General features: G+C 33.3%; 1 protein-coding gene across 5 annotated transcripts in view; it reads right to left on the bottom strand.

Moving 5' to 3' along the window:
• Nsun6 (NOP2/Sun RNA methyltransferase 6) overlaps window positions 1–20,608 on the bottom strand; it is a 45,008-nt gene that overhangs the window by 8,241 nt on the left and 16,159 nt on the right. For 4 of the 5 annotated variants that reach the window (XM_058572302.1, XM_046423001.2, XM_046423000.2 and 1 more), the window contains 5 exons: window positions 20,260–20,369; window positions 18,726–18,879; window positions 16,805–16,886; window positions 7,826–7,945; window positions 5,501–5,645 (listed from right to left, as the gene is read on the bottom strand). In XM_058572302.1, coding sequence (XP_058428285.1) covers window positions 5,501–5,645; window positions 7,826–7,945; window positions 16,805–16,886; window positions 18,726–18,879; window positions 20,260–20,369 — 611 coding nt within the window. The remainder of the gene's footprint in view (window positions 1–5,500; window positions 5,646–7,825; window positions 7,946–16,804; window positions 16,887–18,725; window positions 18,880–20,259; window positions 20,370–20,608) is intronic. The other variant, XM_046423002.2, reaches the window with a different exon arrangement.

Here is a 20,608-nt window from a genome sequence, read left to right as displayed (position 1 = left end):
ATATCACATATAAGGAAGTTTCAATAGGCTGGCAACAGACTTACTAGCAGAAACTTTACAAACCTAAAAAATGAGATGATATATTCTAAATGTTGAAGTTAAAACAAAAACAAAAAACAAAGAATACTCTTCTCAGCAAAACTGTCCTTCAGAAACGAAGATTCAAAACTGTTCCAATCAAAAGCTGAGAGAATTCACCACCAGATCTAGCTTAATGGGAACTCTGAGTAGAAACAAAATAAATGATGCTAATTAGTAGAGAGAAAAAAATATGAAAGTACAAAACCCATTCATAAATATAATAATCAAATACAGAATACTCATTTATAATGATGGTATATAAAACACATATCTTTAGAAGGTTAAAATGTAATGCTATGAAAAATAGGAGGATTGCAAGTTCAAAGCCAGCCTCAGCAACTTATCAAGGCCCTAAGTAACTTAGAAAGACCCTGTTTCAAAATAATAAGAAGGTCTAGAGATGTGGCTCAGTGTCCCTGGTTTCTAATCCCTAGTACAAAAAAAAAAAAAAAAATTACAGTAATTGGTAAGGATACACAATATAAAATACATTAATTATGACTATAGAAGTATAAAATGTGGGGAGAATAAAGTAAAAAAATCTTAGTTTTTTAAAATGCTAATTTCAGTTATTAATAGCTTAAAATAGCCTGTTATAAATTTGAGACATTTAACAAAAGGCTCATGACCAACACAAACAAACAAAACAACAACAAAAAGCTGCAGTACACAAACAAGAAAAAAAAAAAATAGGGAATCAAAACATTCCACTAGAAAAAGGCACCAGGGCTGGAGATATAGCTCAGTTGTAGAGTACTTGCCTCACCTGCACAAGGTCCTGTGTTCAATCCCTAGCACTACCAAAAAAAGAAAAGAAAGAAAAAAAGCACCAAATCCAAAGGACATCAAAAGAGGAAGAACAAAGGACACCAAACAAATTCAGTAAAGTACAAAATGACGTCTAGGTCCTTACCAATCAATAATGATTTTGAACACAAATGGATAAAATTTCTCAAATAAAAGACAGAGTAGTTAAATGATCTTAAAAACACCCAACTATACATGCTCCCTATAAGACACTGACTTCATCTTTAAGGAAACCCACTGAAAGTGAAAAGATGAAAATAAAGTCATGAATACCAATACCGGAGAATAGAAAGGATCATAAACTATTACTACAAATGACTACACACCCAAAAACTGAATAACCTAAAAGAAAAATTCCTACACACAAACCCACCAAGATTGAATCATGAAAAGAACATCTGAATATCAGATGGAGTAATGAGATTCAATCAGTAAAAGAAAAGTTCATGACCTGATGGCTTCATTGATGAATTCTGTTAATCATTTACAGAAGAACTCACACCAGTACTTCCCAAACTCTTTCAAAATCTTGGAATTCTTCCAAACTTATAAGGCCAACATTACCCTGAGGCCAAAGTCTAAGGATACCACTAGAAAATAAAAAAAAAATTACTTCAATATCCCTGCTGAATATGGATATAAAAATCCTCAAAAAAAGTAATAAAAATCTAGCAATACATTGAAAAGATCACTCAAAATGATCAAATGGGATTTATTCCAGGAATACAAGTATGATTTATATACATAAGTCAGTTAATGTGAAAATGAAGGGCAAAACCTCTATAATCATCTCATGGAGGCAGATAAAGCACAGGACAAAAATTCAATATCCTTTCATGATTAAGAACTCTCAATAAATTAGGTAAAAAAGGAAGAACCTCAACACAATAAAGCCCACAATTAGCATCACAAACAATGGGGAAAAGTTAAAAAAAAAAAAATTTCTCTGTGAAATCAGGAATAAGGATGACCACTCTCACCTCTTCTTCTTAACACAGAATTAGAAGTCCTAACCACAGCAATTAGCCAAAAGACAGATATAAAAGGCACCCTAACAGGAAAGGAAGAAGTGAAATTATCTGTTTGCTAATGACATGATCATATATGGAAAACTTTAAAGACTCCACCAGAAAACATTAGAACTGATAAACAAATTCAGTAAGTTGCAGGATATAAAAGCCATATTAAAAAATCAATAGTGTTTCCATACTTTAAACACTTTTCATAAACAAAAAAACTCAACTCACAGAAACAAAAGAATAAAATACACAAGAGAAAATGTAACTGCAAAGTAGATCTATATACAAAAAAACTTTTACAAAGCACTGAGGAAAAAAATTCAAGGACAAAAAGGTATGCAATCTCTAAGCATTAGAAAACTTAATATTGTTGAAATGTCCACACCACCGAAAGCTATGTATAGAATCAATGCATCCTCCTCAAAATTTTAATGTCATTTTTCACAGACATAGAAAAAACAATTCTAAAATTATTATGAACCATAAAATAATATAGCCAAAACAATCTTGAGTAAAAAGAACAAAGGTATGAGAATTATACTACCTGCTACATTTATAGTACAAAGCTACAATAATCAAAACAGCACGGTACTGTCACAAAAATTGACACAATGAGGTACTGTCACAAAAATAGACACAATGACCAATGGTATGAAAAAGTCTGAGGATAAATCTATGCATTCACAGAAAATTTATTTTCAATAAAGATAGTAAGAGCACACAACAGTACCTTCAATAAATGGCACCAAAAAAACTGACCATCCACATGCACAAAATTGGATCTTTATATAAAGCCATGTTTAAAAATAAACTCCAAATTGATTAAAGACCTGGAAATGTAAAATAATAGAAGAAAAGTTCCATGACATTGGTAGGTGATTATTTGTTTAGATATGGCCCATGAAGCACAAGTAACAATAACAAAAATAGACAAATACAATTACATGAAACTAAAAAGCTTCTGTACAGCAAAGGAAACAATAACAATGTGAAGAGAAAACCCACATAATGGGAGAAAATATCTGTAAACCACATATCTGATAAAGAGTTAATAATCCAAAATACACAAGAAACTCAAATTTAAAGCAAGAGACCAATTTAAAACTGGGCAAATGACTAGAATACACATTTTTCAAAAGAAGATGTGGCTAACAAATGTATGAAAAAATACTTAACATCACTAATCAGGGAAATGCAAATAAAATCCATAATGAAATTTATCAGCTCAGATTTGACAGGAGGTTACTAATGAAAAAACAAAAAGATAACTTGGTGAGAGCATGGACAAAAAGGAACACCAGCATGCTTTTGATCAGAAACGTATAGTGCAGCCATTATGGAGAGTGGTCTAGTTCTTTAAATAAATAAATAAATAAATAGAAACCTACATAATAAAACTACTATGATCTAGCAATCCCTTCACTGAGAATATATGCAAAAGAATTGGGATTAATGTCAGAAAGGTATCTGCACTCCCATGCTTACTGCATCACTATTCACAACAGCTAAGACATGGAATCAACCCAGTGTCCACTGACAGATAAATGGATAAAGGAAATGAGCTATATACACAATAGAATGCTATTTAGTCTTAAAAAAAATAAAAAAGGAAACTGTTATTTGTGAAATATGAATGAATATGGAGTACATTATGTTAAGTGAAATAACCAAGGCACCAAAAGACAAATACAGCATGATTTCACTCATGTATGGAATATTTAAAAAGTCAAACTCACAGAAGTAGAATGGAATAGTGGTTCCAGAGACTCAGAGAGTGAGGAGGGGCTGGAGAGATACTGTTCAAAAAGTATACACTTTCAGCTAAATAGGAGGAACAGGTTTTTGGTATCTACTGCACAGCATCATTACTACAGTTATACACACACACACACGTATATGTGTGTGTATATAAATTTTTTTTCAAAATTGCTAAGAATAAATTTCATCACACAAAAAAATGAATTGATGGATATGTTAATTTGCCTGCTTTGATCATTCCACATTTATACACATATCAAAACATCAATGCAACTGGACATGGTGGCGCATGCCTGTAATCCCCGTGACTCAGGAGGCTGAGGCAGGAGGATCCCAAGTTCAAAGCCAGCCTCAGCAACTTAGTGAGGCCCTAAGAAACTCAGCAAGACCCTGTCTCTAATAAAATATAAAAAAGGGCTAGAATGAAATCTTAGAGTAGTTTTGATATGCATTTCTCTAATTACTAGAGTTGTTAAACATTTTTTCATATATTTGTTGATTGAATGTATATCTTCTTCTGAGAAGTGTCTGTTCAGCTTCATAGCCCATTTACTGATTAGGTTATTTGGTTTTGTTGTTGCTGCTGCTGCTGTTGTTTTTGCATTAAGTTTTTTGAGTTCTTCATATATCCTGGAGATTAGTGCTCTATCTGATGTGTGTGTGGCAAAAATTTCCTCCCAAATGTAGGCTCTCTGTTCACCTCATTGATTATTTCTTTCACTGAGAATAAACTTTTGGTTTGAGTTCATCTCATTTATTCTTGGTTTTATTTCTTGTGCTTAAGGAGTCTTGTTATAGAAGCAGGGGCCCTAATCTGACATGATGAAGATTTGGGCCTACTTTTTCCTCGATTAGGCACAGGATCTCTGGACCAATTCTAAGTTTTTAATCTACTTTGTGTCGAGTTTTGTGCATGGTGAGAGACGGGCTTATTTTCATTTTGCTGCATATGGATTTCCAATTTCATCTCATGCCAGTCAGAATAGCAGCTATCAAGAATACAGACAACAATAAATGTTGGCGGGGATGTGGGGGAAAAGGCACACTCATACATTGCTGGTGGCACTGCAAAGTTGTGCAACCAATAAGGAGAGCAGTATGGAGATTCCTTAAAAAACTGGGAATGGAACCACCATTTGACCCAGATATCCCACTCCTGGGTCTATATACAAAGGACTTAAAATCAACATACTATAGTAACACAGCCATATCAATGTTCATAGCAGCTCAGTTCACAGTAGCTAAACTGTGGAAGCAACCTAGATGCCCTTCAATAGATGAATGGATAAAAAAACTGTGGTATATATACACAATGGAATATTACTCAGCAATAAAAGAGTAAAATTATGACATCTGCAGGTAAATGGATGGAATTGGAGAATATCATGCTAAGCAAAGTAAGCCAGTCCCCCAAAACCAAAGGCCAACTATTCTGTGATAAGTAGATACTGATCCATAATGCGGGAGGAGGAGGCATGGGAAAAATGGAGGAACTTTGATTGGGCAAAGGGTAGGGAGGGTACATGGGGGCAGGAAAGATGGTGGAATGAGATGGACATCATTATCCTAGGTACATATATGACTGAATATATAGTGTGACGCTACATCGTGTACAACTATAGAAATGTAAAGTTGCGCTGCAATTGTGTACAATGAATCAAAATGCATTCTGCTGTCATATAGACCTAATTAAGAAAAAAATAATTAATTTTAAAGGGAGGGGTGCTGGGGAAGTGGGTTGGTGGTTAAGCACCCCTGGGTTCAATCCCTGGTACCAAAAAAAAAAAAAAATGCAATTACAATTTGCTCATTAAAAATAACAAAATTTAACTCACCTTCTGTGTTCTCAATCATATCAAGTTTAAGTGCCTTTGTTCCATCAAAGCAATATGCCTTGATGGAGTTCAATCCAAATAATGAAGCATTCTGCTTGATTTTTTCTATTTTGTTGGATATTTTATCCAGTGCTATTACTTCTCCCTAATATAAAAAAATCAAAAGTAGTCATGAAAATACAAAAAACAGGTGAAAAATTAGTCTTCCCCACTATCCTCTCATTCCTACTCTACAAACTCATTGAACAAACATACCAAATTTACAGCAAATACTTAAGTCTTTCCTTTTAAAAGATATCCTTCGATAACTAATCTTTCTTATAGTTAGCTACTTTTAATCAACAGAAATCAAAACTGAAAATAGTGTTTGCAATCTTCAAGAAGCTCAAAAACACCTATCGAAAGTAAACATCAAAAATCACCAATTTGATGTGACTTCCTTACCTCTCAAAGAGGATGAACTAATGCTATGAGACATCTAACTTAAAGTGCCTTTATATGCCAATAAAACTTACTTATAAAATTGATAGTCATTTTAATATTTTTGAGCTAGTCACACAAATTCCTGTAAATTCTTGCAACTAAAGGCAGAAAAAGAAGAGCCAAAACCTCTGTACATCCCAGCAAAATATTCTGGAGTTGATATTAAAAACACTTCAAAATTACTTTATATGATAAAACTTGTGTTAAATCAAAGTTAAGAAAGATGACAATTTTAAGAATGCACTGTAATACTTTAAAATATACTATGAAATGATACTGCAAAAAAATGGTGCAATTGACTTTTCTATGTATTTTCTTTTGTTCCTTTTGCATATATCATCTGTCTATGATATATGCCTCAACGGCATAGACTGATAACAGAAAATTTGCTAATAATGTCCCTAGATTTTTTTTTTGTTTTCATCAATTTAATATTGCGTTTGAGTATTTTCAAAAGGTACATTTTTACTTGTCTTCTTTACCTAGATGTGATTTTTACCCAGCATTATAAAACTGGCTGAAAATGAATATATATAATATTCAGACTCTCTTTGGAAAGACTTTACTAGGGAGAATAAAGTATGTATGAATAATAGCCATTAGGCAAATATAATAAATATGTCATAAATTAAAAGGGGGTTATTTTCATTGTCAGATCATATCATAATCAATCTGTACATTTTTAAAATATTTATTTTTTAGTTGTAGTTGGACACAATACCTTTATTTTATTTATTTATTTTTTTATGTGGTGCTGAGGATCAAACCCAGGGCCTTGAACATGCTGGTCGAATGCACTACCCTGAGCCACTACCCCAGCCCCTCAATCTGTATATTTAAAGTTTCAAGAAAACTGAAAAAGGATTTGCATTAAAATCTGTAGTCATAAAATGAACCCTTCTATTTCATGAGCTTTATTTTAAACACTGTTGGCATCTTTTTTTTTTTTTAAAGAAACACTATTAGTATTTAATACATTTATCCTTCAAGAGTTTTTCCTGCCACTACTTAAATTCTTATTAGGCAAAAGAGAGTATAATTAAACACACAAATATATCAACTTTATCCCCAGTATCTAACACAAAGTAAATTCTAAAGAGTGTTCAACCAACCAATCAAGGGCTTTAGACTGAGAAACTGGTAAGTATTCAGATTTTAGGAACCATTTAGATTTATGGAGTTTGAAACAAAAGATGGCATCAGATGGCTAAATACTTCTTTAATTAAATAAAATTGTAGGCTATAAGGCTATAATGAGTTTTGAAAATAGATAAAACCAGTCCATGATAAAGCACCTTGCAAACATACATACATAGGAAAACAGTAAAATCTCAACTAAAGTTATCCAAGATCACACTTACTTGCATTGTTACAAAGAAGCAGGTTTTATAAACTAAATAAAATTTAAGATACTCAAGATGCACACATTCTGTAAGTATTTATATGTGTTTATTTATGTATTATATATCTATGTGTATAGATATCAACATATACATTTCCACCCTGATAATATACTCTCAATATTTAGTGGCAGAATAGCTAGAACAAGGGCAAAACTTTAAAAGAACATGAAAAGATCTCTTAAATGTTTCAAACTTAATTATATGAGGAAAGAATTGTATTCTATAATGTAGAGTAAATTGAGGATTCAATTAGGTCTTTAGATAGTCTTCACAAATAATTGTTTACTGAACTTAATGTTTGGTGAACTGACATAATTCAACAATTTTCACTTTGGATAAATCTGAAGTAGTAGTATAGATGTGTTTTCTAAGTTATAGTCTACCCTCACCACTGAAATAGGTAATACATCGAGTAGTTTTGTTATGAAGACAGTCTTACCTGATCATGCATTAGTGTTGCTATATGTGTTGTTTTGCCTCCAGGAGCTGCACACAAATCTAGAATCTTTTCTCCAGGCTGAGGATTTAAAACATGAGTTACTACAACAGATGGCAAATTCTGAAAAGAAAAAAAAAGCACCGATATAATAGATTATCAATGATTCTAAATCATTTTTAATTTCAGAACCAAAGAATATAAAGAAATCTTCAGTGTGAATTCAGTACAGCATACCCAAGTTTGTTAAGAGTACAATTTCTATAAATATACTAATGTCAGGAGATCAGTATTCCTAGAGTGTCCTATGACCTCACACAATACACCTACCTGCACATGAACACACAGGACACATTTTCCAGTCAATTTAGGGTCCTTCCCTGATGTTTTCTGGGTATCAACGAAACAATTATTATTATTATTATTATTATTATTATTATTATTATTATTATTATTTTACTTCCAGTGGTTCTCAATATGAGAGAATAAAATATGAGAATGCTCTGACTCTTTTTCCAAAAAAGTAGATTTTGCAATTTGGGGGTACCGCATCATCTAATTTAAGAATTCTGGATTTACACTAAGTTCACATAAAAATCATGTTTGTGTTCCTATCTCCATGATACCACAACATTTCCAGAAAAAGGAAAGAAAATATAAAAACTCCTTGTTACATCTAATTGGCATCTATGAGCTTATGCAACCCAAACACTGTACCTATAGCAGTAGGTAATATTAAATCATTGTTATTACAATTAATTATATAAAGACTGCTATTACAGGACAATAGCCCTGAGTAAGACAGGTGTAATACTATCACAAAATAATCCATTTAAAAATATCTCTTGGCAAGGGGAAACAAATAAATAGAGGCTAACAAGCATGGAGTGATTTTTAAAGCCAAAAAGTTTCAATTTCCACCAAAATACTTAAAATTATATTCATAAGTGCACCCTCTACAACTGACAAGGTTGCAATCTTCCCAAAGGAATCCAAGATTAGAAATTCAAAAGAGAAGATCCATAGTGAAAAAGCAGTTACAAATGAGCAAGTTTTCCCTGTGACTATACAAAGCATTAAAATCAATGCAATTTAGGGCACATGAAAAGCAATTCTTTACACTAAAGACTAAAAACCTATTTACAAATAGTTCATCTTCATGGACCTAATTTATTCCAAAAGTACTTAAAAACTGAACTCCAAAACAGAACATTAAAGCATGTGGCTACTAAAAATTGTTTGATGCTTTATCTAGAGATAGCTGATAAAGCTTCACTCATAAGTATTATAATCTAGCATTCCTCTCCCATATTACTTTCTTTAGTTTGCTCCACAGGGCCACAGTATTACTGTCTTATAATATACTAACCCTATTTCCTTCTCCAATTAGAATAGACACCCCAGAAAATAAGGGCGTAGATTGTTTGTCTAAATATTTCTACTGTATCATCAACATCTATATGCATCTTGCATATAATGAATGCTCAATAAATATTTGTCAAGTAAATAAATGAATCAGTGCCCTGAGCTTCAGCCACTGGCCACAGTCTTGGTGTCCCGTTGCAGCCATGTACGCTAGCTGTTGAGTGACATTTTGCCTCTGCCATGTGTCCCTTTGCCAAAAGCACCAAAACCTACAAAGGGGAGCCCATGCCTGTTATTATAAATACAAGAGTGTGTGGGAAAATATCTCCATTGAAAATATCTCAGCCAGGAGAAAAAGAAAACAATAAAATTAGAGATGGAAAAGCAGATACTATCCCAGACATCACTGAAATTCAAAGAATCATTAGGGACTTTTGAAAATTTATATTTCAATAAACTGGAATGATACAAATTTCTAGTCAGATATGACCTACATTGAACCAAGGGGATATAGAAAACCTAAACAGACCAAGAGCTAGCAATAAGATCAACACAGTAATAAAAAGCTCCAACAAAGAAACCCATCATGTACAACCACAAGATTGGGATACTAATTAGAAGGCAAGGGGAAACACATAAATAGAGGCTAACAAGATGTAATTAGAATAAGATGTACTCCATGTTTGTATAATTGAAAAATTATACTCTACTCTTATGTAACTAAAAATAATGAGTAATTTTTTAAAAAGAAAAATAATAAATAAATTGCTGAGGGGAGAAAAAAACATTACCAGATGGTTTCTCGGCTTAATTCTACCAGGCCTTTGAAGAACTAATGCCAACACTTTTCAAATTATTATATGAAAGAGAAAGTGAAGGAACCCTTCCAAATTTATTCTATGAAGTCATTTTCTCTAAAATAAGGACCAAGACAAGGATGTCAACTCTTACCACTACCACTCAATATAGTACTTGAAATTTTAACCAGAGCAATTAGGCAAGAGAAGAAAATAAAAGGGACATCCTGATCCCCAAACTAGGACACATTCATGAACAAAAATTAAAGACCAAATTCCCTGATGTATGCAACACGGAAGAATTCTTAATAAAATATTAGCAATTTGTATTAAAAAACACATCAACAATATTGTATATCATGATCAAGATGATTTCATTCCAGGGATACAGGCATGGCTCAACATATGCGAATCAATAAATCAATTCATCACATATAGAATTTAAGGACAAAAATCACATGATCATTACCAGATGAAAAAAAGGTCTAACAAAATTTAACACCCATTCATGTTAAAAACATTGAAGAAACTTACCTCAATGTCATAAAGGTATATACAACAAACCCAAAGCTAATATCATCCTAAACAGAAAAACAGAGAACATTACCTCTAAAGTCACAAACAAGATAAGAATGTTGACACTTACCACTACTATTCAATATAGTACTTGAAATTGTAGCCAGAGCAATTAGACAAAAGAAAGAAAAAAAAAGGGACAGATAGAAAAAGGAGAAGTCAAACTATCACTGTTGCAGATGATATCTTAAACTTAAGAGATTCAAGAAACCACTAGAAAATGACTACAGCTGATAAATTTAGCAAAACAGCAGGATTAAAAAAAAAATCAGGGGCTGGGGTTATGGCACAGAGGTACAGTGCTCGCCTAGCACATGTGATGCACTGGGTTCTACTCTCAGCACTGGGTTCCATCCTCAGCATCACATAAATAAAAAATAAAAGATATTGTGTCACCAGAACTGCGGGGCGGGGGTGGGGGCGGCGGGGTGAATCAATGTACAAAAACCAATAGCTTTTCTATACAACAATAATAAATCCACTGAACAATAAATCAGGAAAGCAATTCCATTCATAGTAGTTTCAAAAAAAAAAAAAAAAAAACTTGGAAACAAATCTAACCAAGCAGAAAGCCTCTATAATGAAAATTACAGAACACTGAAGAAAAAAATCGAAGACAACACTACTAGATGAAAAGACCTGCCCTGTTCTTGTTTAGACAAAATTAATGCTGTTAAAATGACCATATTACCAAAAGCAATCTACAGATTCAATGCATATTGAATAGCAATGACAAAATAGCAATGACATCCTTCACAGATCCAGGGAAAAAACATTCTAAAATTCATATGGACGAATAAAAGATCCAGAATAGCTAAAGCAATCCTGAGCAAAAAGAGCAATACCAGGGGCATAATACCTAATTTCAAATTATATTAGACCTACAGTAACAAAAATTATACAGCACTGACAAAAAAGAGAAAGGAAGTGGAGGAGAGACATGTAGATCAGAACAGAAGAGACAGAAACAAGCCTCACCCTGGTACAGTCACCTGATCCTTGGCAAAAGGATCAGAAATATATTAGAAAAGAGACAGTCTTTTTAACAAATGATGCTGGCAAAACTATGTACCCATATAGAAACACGAAACCAGATCACTATCTTTCACACTGCACAAATGTCAACTCAGAATGAATCAGACTTGTCCATCATGGTAGCACATACCTGCAATCCCAGCAGCTCGGGAGGTAGAGGCAGGAGGATCACAGCCTCAGCAATGGCAAGGTGTTAAGCACTCAGTGAGACCCTGACTCTAAATAAAATACAAAATGGGGACGGGGATGTGGCTCAGTGGTTGAGTGCCCCTAAGTTCAATCCCTGGTACACCACCCCCAGCCCCACAAAAAAAAAAAAAAAAAAGAATCAAAATTAGGAATTACACCAGAAACTTTCAAGCTGTCTGTTTTTATGTCAGTACCATGCAATTATTGTTACTATAGTACTACAGTATAATTTGAAATTAGGTATTGTAAAGCCTCCAGGATAGCTCTGTTTACTCAGGATTGTTTTTGCTACTCTGGGTCTTTTATTCTTCCATATGAATTTTTTTTCTAGTTCCTAAGGATGTCATTGCCATCTTAACTGGGAATGCATTGTCATCTGTAGATTGCTTTTAGTAATATTACCATTTTAACAATATTAATAGTCTATACAAGAACAGCAGAGGTCTTTTCGTCTTCTTATGTCTCTAAGAACACATCAGGTTAACATGCTAACATACACATACAGGCAACAACTTCCTCAATAGAACTCCCAAAGCATAGCAAATACCAAGAATAAATGGGATAACATCAAACTAAAAAGCTTCTGCATAGCAAGGAAATAATTAAGAGCACAAAAAAAGCATAAAAATGGAAGAACGTATTTACAAATTACTCTTCTGACATAATCAATATGCAGAATATATAAAGAACTCCAAAGGACCCCCAAAAAAAACAAAATAAATGGGCAAATGAACTAAACAGACATTTCTCAAATGAAATATGAATTTACGACAAATATGAAGAAAATATTCACTATTTTTAGTCAGAAAATGCAAGTCAAAACAACACTGAGATTTCATGGCATTCTAGTTAGAATGACAATCATCAAAAATACAAGTAATAATACATGAGGATGTGGGGGGGGATAATATTTATACACAGCTGGTGGAACTGTAAATTAGTATACTCACATTGAAATTGATAGGGAGGTTTCTCAAAAGACTAGGAATGGAACCACTATATGAAATACCACTCCTTGGTATTTCTCAAAAAAAACAAAACTGGTTAGTATACCGTAGTGAAACATGCATACCCACGTTTATAGTAGCACAATTCACAATAGCCCAACTACAGAACCAGCCTAGGTGTCTGTCCATCAACAGATGAATGAGTAAAGAAAATGTATATATACACACACACAAAGTAGTTTACTCAGTCACAAAGAAGAATGAAGAAAAATTGATGGAACTGGAAGACATGATATTGACTAAAATAAGCCAGACTTGGAAAGTCAAGGGTCATGTTTTCTCTCATGCATGGAAGCTGTAAAGAAAAAGGAGGGGAAAGAAAGCGGTATGTCTCATGAAAATAGGAGACTAGTAGACAAGAAGACAGAGACCAAGGAGAGACAAAGGGGACACACTGGGGAATAAAATTTATGTTAAGTGCACATACAAATATATCACAATAAATTCCACTATTATGTATAATCAATGTACCAAAAAAATTGCAAAAAAATACTTTTTGTGAAGTTCAAAATTTAAAAAAAAAAATTTAAATAAAAGATTTCTAGTACCTACTCTAGACCTACTGAATTAAATTCTCCAGAGAGATATCATGTACCCTGATATGCGGTATTCTTCTGCCAAACAAAGTAACCCCAGTCTAATCAAAAGAAGACATTAGAAGATTCCTAAGAGAGAGAGTCTACAAAATAGCTTAGTCTCAAAACTATCAAGGTTTTAGAAATAAGGAACGACAGCCACTACCCAAGCCAGAAGAAATTAAGAATACACAATGATTAAATGCAGCATGGGATCCTGAAAAACACAGAGACACACACAAAAAGAGGGTGAGGGAGAAAATGGTGTATGAATAAAATTTAGAGTTTATTATAATATGGTATACACATTTGGAGTGCTGTATGTAACATACATGGGGATACTGTTTAATGGTTTACTGTATCAGTTTTTGTTTGTTTTGAATGAGATAGCAATCTCACTGTTACCCAGGCTGGTCTTAAACTTGTAGGTTCTAGTGTTCTTCCCAGCTTAACTTTCCAAGAACCACTTGGTTTTCTAAGCAATGACAAATGTACCATCATGATTTGTTACTAATTAGAATTTCAAAAACTATTAAAAAAATTGAAAAAAGGAAAAAATAATTTATGTTACTATTAGGGGAAACTAGGCAAAGAGCATACAAGAATTCTTGTATTATCTCTGTAATTCTTAAATTCCACCCTGTAATTCCAAAATAAAACTTTATTAGGAAATCTCCAAGAACAGACCCTAGGTACCTACAAGTTCTTTAAGTTCTAGAAGTGTTTTGATGCATACTAATTTATTCCAGAGTCCTGATGACCAGCATGAAGGAATTATAAAATTTGTGAGATAGCAAGACTCTGTAGGCTGAAACCTATGAAAGATCTTGAATATCTTTGATGACATCATGTTGGTCCCTAAAATCACAATGCAATGATATGTTATGTCTACTATCGGCCTCTTAGCTTTTAGAGAAGACTGGAAACTGACACCTAAAAGCAAGCAGAATTTTCAATTTGACATTGAAGTGTCAGTATCTATTTCGATGACCTAAAGCTCTTGAAAAGTGCTTTAAGATGATGCTTCTCACATCATTATACTTTTATTCTTTTAATTGACATCTAGACTTTATAGTCCTTTGTTCATGTTTGCCTGAAAAGGCTATTGGATTGTTTAGAAATTCCAAATTTGTTCTATTACCATTACATATAAATATGAAAACTTTTCTATTTGTGAAAATCATAACATATAAGAGTTCAAGGACCAAAATGATTCTTTAAGGTGGACACTCTTCTTAAAATAAACTTACTATTCTTTTTTTGAAAATGTTTCTTTTTTAAAAAAATTATTTTTTAGTTGTAGGTGGACACAATATCTTTATTTCATTTTTATGTGGTGCTGCAGATCAAACCCAGTGCCTCCCATGTGCTAGGCGAGCACTCTACCTCTAAGCCACATCCCCAGGCCCTGGAAATGTTTCTTAAGGAAACTGTCATTCCCTGGTCTGGAGTGCACTAAATTAAGCTATTTAGATTTCACTGTATCAGATATGACCCAATTAAAAACCTGATGGTTCTGAATTAGTCTGTAAAGGGAAAGAAATTTATTGACTGGTGCTGGGAATTGAACCCAGGGGTGCTTTATCATTGAGCCGTGACCCCAGTCAATTTTATTTTAAGACAGAATCTTGCTAAGTTGCTGAGGCTGACCTTGAACTTAACAAGGCTCCTATCTCAGTATTCCAAGTCTGGGATTACAGGTGTGTGTCCCCTTGTCTAACTTGTAAAAGGAAATTTAATCATGTGCAAACTAAATACTAAACAAGGATTTCTGGGAAGTTGTACAAGAACTATTTGGGAAACTTAAGGATTATGTGAATTACCTGGAGCTCCCGCTTACTCAGCTCAGAACCTGCATTTAAAACAGGTCCTGCAAGTGATTCAGATCTTCCAAGAGTCACACTGTAAGCACTGGCATATGGTCAAGAGCAAAGGCTTTAAGTCAGAAAGACCTACATTCAAATTTTGGCTTTCTTGATTTCTATGTGGCAATCAGCAAACCCTAATTTAGCCACTGGAAAATTACTGAGTGTCTACTATGTGCACACACTTCTATTCTCTAGGCCCCCATTTCCTTGTCTATGAAACTGGAGGTTTACAAGTAGCATATGAAAAAGTGTATCCAGAACACTCAGCACGACACATGCAATGCAATACCCACTCAATTAAGTGCTAGCTGGTATTAACATTTTCATTTTTAATAAGTTTACTGGCCAATCAAAGATCATCAATGTACATTTTGTACAATAAAAAAGCTTTCACTAGGGAAGTGACAAAAATTCTACCCTCAGATACAAAAGATTTATTCCAGCTGTAACATCTCATGTTCCTTGTCATTAAGTGATAAAGAATATGACTTTATGATGCTACTTGAATATTTTGAGTCACAAACTGTTTCACAATTTATATTTTATGTAGTTGTCAAGTTGATCTTAAGGTTACAGGTGAGGGAAAGTAGTGATCCTGGTATAAGTCTCAACAAATATATAAAAATTGGACTATACTGATTTTTCTCTTTTCCAAAGTCAAAACTAAATCATGCGATAAGCAGGTATATGGCCCTTTCTTTTACTGAAGAGAGAAATAATATTGTATTAGATGCTGCAAGCAATGATGCATGGCTGTATTGTCTGATGATCACAAGTGTTTGAAAATGGATTATATAACAAATAAGCAAAAACCAAAAACTAAGCAAACAAAATGACCAAAAATGATCCACAAGCCATTGTGTATTAGGTTATAGAGTCTAATATTTCACATTATTACTAATGTGCGAATAGATGACAATATAAATCATTTTCTGATTATTCACCGCAGGAATTATCTCCGAATTTGTAAATACCTTTGGTTTAGTACTAGGAAGAGAATAAAGCACATGGCATCTGAACTTAGGTTTGTAGTCAGACTCTACCAACTACTAGTGGTGTGAAGTTAGCCAAAAACAGATCTAGTTTTCAGTATCTTCATCTTATATTGAGAATATCATCATCTAACCAGCAAATAGTAACGAATGAGTTAATGAATGAAAGTGCTTACTAAACTGGAAAAGGTAAACCAGATGACTTATTACTGCAACTGATATCCATCTCATAAATCTGATATCATTAAACTATTAGAATCTTACTAAAAGATACAAATGGAACACTTAAATGAACATCAAATGTGTGCATTATTTAGGGACTGACATTCTTAGATGGAAAGCAGTAATTTTAATGTCATTAAGTCACCTTTGAATAAGAGAAAAATATTTTCAAAATGTATTAAGGAAAAGAGCAAGAGCACTCAGATTTTCCTTGTTTAATCAAAGGTAGATCAAAATATATATAAATAGACCACCAGAAATGTTTTCATATGTTTTTTATAAAAACACTGAGATTTAGAGTTATCCACTGAAATATGTTTCAATGTCATAAATATTTTTCTTCTATAGATACTTACCTGTAAAAATAAGTAACTGGGCAGTACATTGTCAAATGAAGGGCTGAGATATATTGGTTCTGTCATTCTTATGCCTATACCTCTGAAAAAGAGGAAATCTAACATTAGTGTGTACAAACTAAATAGTACATATTTCTATTAACATACTCAAATAGAATATCAAATATAAAATTCTTTGCCTTTTTAAAATTTTTAACACTAAAATACTTTGAATAGTCCTGAGAACTGTTTGTGAATGTTTACCTTGAGTAGGGTAAAAGAACACATCAGAATCAAATAAAATTAAATAAGTTTTTCATTTAGGCACAAGAGTTTCTGTATTTCAAATAAACCAAATATCCAAGAACATCTGATTATTGATTCATTCTTATCTTTTTGGTAACTGACTTATGGTAACTTAGTCTACCTAATTAATCAACATTTCATGAATGATCGAGTTTATAAGATACTCTACTCAGTACCTGTATGAAAGCTGAAAAAATACCTAGAATCATGCTGAGCAATGGCAAAGACGGTACACTCTATCACCTTTTTATAGAATAACTGCCCGAGTGTTGACACATTCCCAATATGACCTTTTCTACCTTTGTCCCATTTTATGAGTGGCAGTGGAGCTGATCAGAACAGGAAGGGGCCAGGACACAGATGGCATGGTAGACAGTGATTCATAAAGACAAACAATGCAATCAAAGATAGTCAGAGAACTATCAAAGGGGGAAAGAGAGTGCACACAAACACTGTCAGAGAAAGTCAATAGTTTGTTGTTTGTTTTTTGGGTTTTTTTAATAGCTGCCTTCTACTCCTATCAATAAAGGAAACATTCAGAACACTGATCCGAAAACATTACTCAGCACAGTAGTGGGAACCACCACATCAAATAAAAGAACTGAAAGTATACCATTAATAATGAACTAAAATATCAATCCCCTATTACAGACTCAAAGAGAAACAGAAGACATTTGCATGATTTTCATACTCCCAAAGCCTTGTAAGGAGAACACAATTTAGAAAGTATTACTATCTAAATAAAGGAAATCCAATAATCTGTTTCTTCGGAGGAGTTTCAGTTAGACAGAAAAACTGCTGTAACATGAAAAACTGTTCCAGGAATCACGGATATGGTCCAGTTCTAGATGGATAAATGCAGAGATCTTAGTATGTCCATGTCAACTTTAGAGAAATGAAGATGTCTACAGCATTCTAAAACAAGCTGAAAGAACTAAGTAAAATAAGAGACTGTATTGTTCATGGATTTATTTTTTTTTTAGATTCACTAACTGGGATGATTTAGAAATATTTATAATGGCTTTAACAAATCCAAACATAAATTTTTGACAGAAATATTCATGTGAATACTGATTTTCTGATAAAATTTTTTATTTAAAAGACCTTATTTTTGCTGGGTGTGGTTGTGCACTCCTATAATCTCACCTACTCAAGACAACAAGGCAGGGGGATAATAAATTCATGGCTTGGCAAGTCAGTGACACCCTGTCTCAAAAAATAAAGGGCTAGGGATATAATTAGTGGCAGAGTGCCCCTTCATTTAATCCCCAGAATCAAGGGGAAAATTTTTTTTGCATTAAAATCAAACTTTTTTGTCCACAAAATTTGAATGTTAAACTGATCTAGATGAGTCATCTAATCCATTCTCTATCAAGGCAAGTACTGTTCCTCAAAGATGCAAAAATCATTAAAATTCAAAGGACAAGTAAAATTGTTTGACAATCAGCATGTGACTGGTTGCTTATGTAGGCTTTTTAATCCATTTACTGTTTTTACCTAAAGGGATTTTTTTTTTCCAAAAAATCATGGGATTATGGATTAAATAATTTTTTTCCATTTGAGTTTTTGTATTGTGTACACTATCCTTAAACCACTCAAAGGATGTTTATTTCTCCCATAGCACTGGATACCATACTTCATTTCAGGTAGCCCACTGAAGATTTCTTTGCGGCTTAGTTCAGAAATCCCATTTCCAAGAAATACTTTTGTTCCATCAAATTCTTTGGCTCCTTTCTTACATTTCCCTTTAATATCGGAGTACACAGAAATAACATCTCCAGCTTTCATAACTAGGAAAGGAAGAAAACCAGATTACATTAACCCATGTTTTAGGAGAATAACAAAAAGTTCTTCAAGCTACAATCAGGGTCTCTAGGGACACAAACAGTGGAAATAAGCCATTCAAATTTGCTAATTATCTCAATATAATCCTTACAGAAAAATCTACCTTTTGGCTTTAAAATATTCCCAACAATAAATCTAAATGGAGAAATTTTTCAGTGAAAATAAAAGAATAGTCTTTAAAACATCCTTTTAATTGGAAATGTTCAACTGAGCAAAGGAAGATATTTTCTATATAAATTATGATCCCCAAACTTCACATTCTTTAAAACATTTCCTGTAAATCTTTGTATCTTAGCTTAATATGCAAAAGCTCTTTAAGTTTCCTTCCAAAAAATTCCTCAAAAATATATGCTAAGAGCTGGGCATGGCACACATGCCTGTAATCCCAGCGGCTTGCAAGGTTGAGGCAGGAGGATACTGAGTTGAAAGCCAGCCTCAGCAACAGCAAGTCACTAAGCAACTCCAAGGCGCTAAGACATTGTCTCTAAATAAAATACAAAATAGTGCTGGGAATGTGGTTCAGTGATCCAGTGCCCCTGAGTTCAATCCCCAGTACAAAAAAAAAAAGTATGTTAAGATTCCTCAAAACAAAATTTCTAAAAAAAATTAATTTGAAGGCCAGACAAAAACAAACATAGGCTCAATCTGGTCAACAGGAAGTAGTCTGACAATTCTGATGTGGATCAAAATATTTACTTCATATATAAGATAACCAAAGCCCAGAGAAGAATAAGATTGCAATAGATTAAAACTTGTGGCTTAGTGGTGGAGGGCTTGCCTTGCATGTGTGGGATACTGGGTTTGATCCTCAGCACCACATAAAAATAAACAAACAGTGTCTTATGACTTCAAATCCAATAAGATACCAGTTAACCATGGGGTCTTAACCTAGTAAGCATATGCAATACGCTGTCAACTGAGTGAATAAATTAAAAATATCACATTTAACCTAATGATCAGATTCCAAGTTCTACATGTTACCCTCACAAATGACATGAGAGCAGCCTGAGGTTTTAAGGCAACAGAGTTGAGAATACAAAACAGAATCTCACTTACACTGTCTATTCATCAGTAATTAGTAATTACTCCCTAAACAAATATCACCATGTAAATACTTATGTGGAGAGAAAACAATTGTCAGAAAGCTTTATGTGCATGCTTAATTTGTTAGACCTTATCAGGTAAAATCCTCACTGGCTATGTTAAATGCTAAGCTTGGAAAATACCTAACAAAGGTAAATTTGAACAACATCTCAATGAAATATACCAAATTTTCCATTTGAAAATACACATGATTTTTAGGGAACTCTAAACCTTATACTTACATTTTGATGCTGACATGATTCCTGGAATATAGACATGAGCTCCTCTTAATACTGCACTACCACATTGGGCTCCAACGATGGCTTCACACTGCTGTCTTTTTATATTCTTTCTATGAATATTAAAAGAAATTTAACAGTAATATTCCTCCAATGCCTACAAACATTTTCAATGTTTCAATATGAACTCTATATAAATAATCTCTTTAGCCTCGATTTTCCTGAATAAACAAGAGAAAGCTGAAATGAAAGGAATAAATAGAGAGATAGTGTTAAAAAAACAAAAAACAAAAAACTGAGCATTTGAGAAAACAATTGAAAGAGGTCCATCTAGTGGAAGGAAGGAGAGTGG

Source organism: Marmota monax, unplaced genomic scaffold (genome assembly GCF_021218885.2).
Source record: "Marmota monax isolate L192 unplaced genomic scaffold, Marmota_monax_Labrador192_F-V1.1 WCK01_AAM20220418_F8-fsc00098, whole genome shotgun sequence".
NCBI classification, from domain to species: Eukaryota; Metazoa; Chordata; class Mammalia; order Rodentia; family Sciuridae; genus Marmota; species Marmota monax.
The sequence above is the reverse complement of the archived record's forward strand: the minus strand, read 5'-3'. Positions and strand labels throughout refer to the sequence as shown.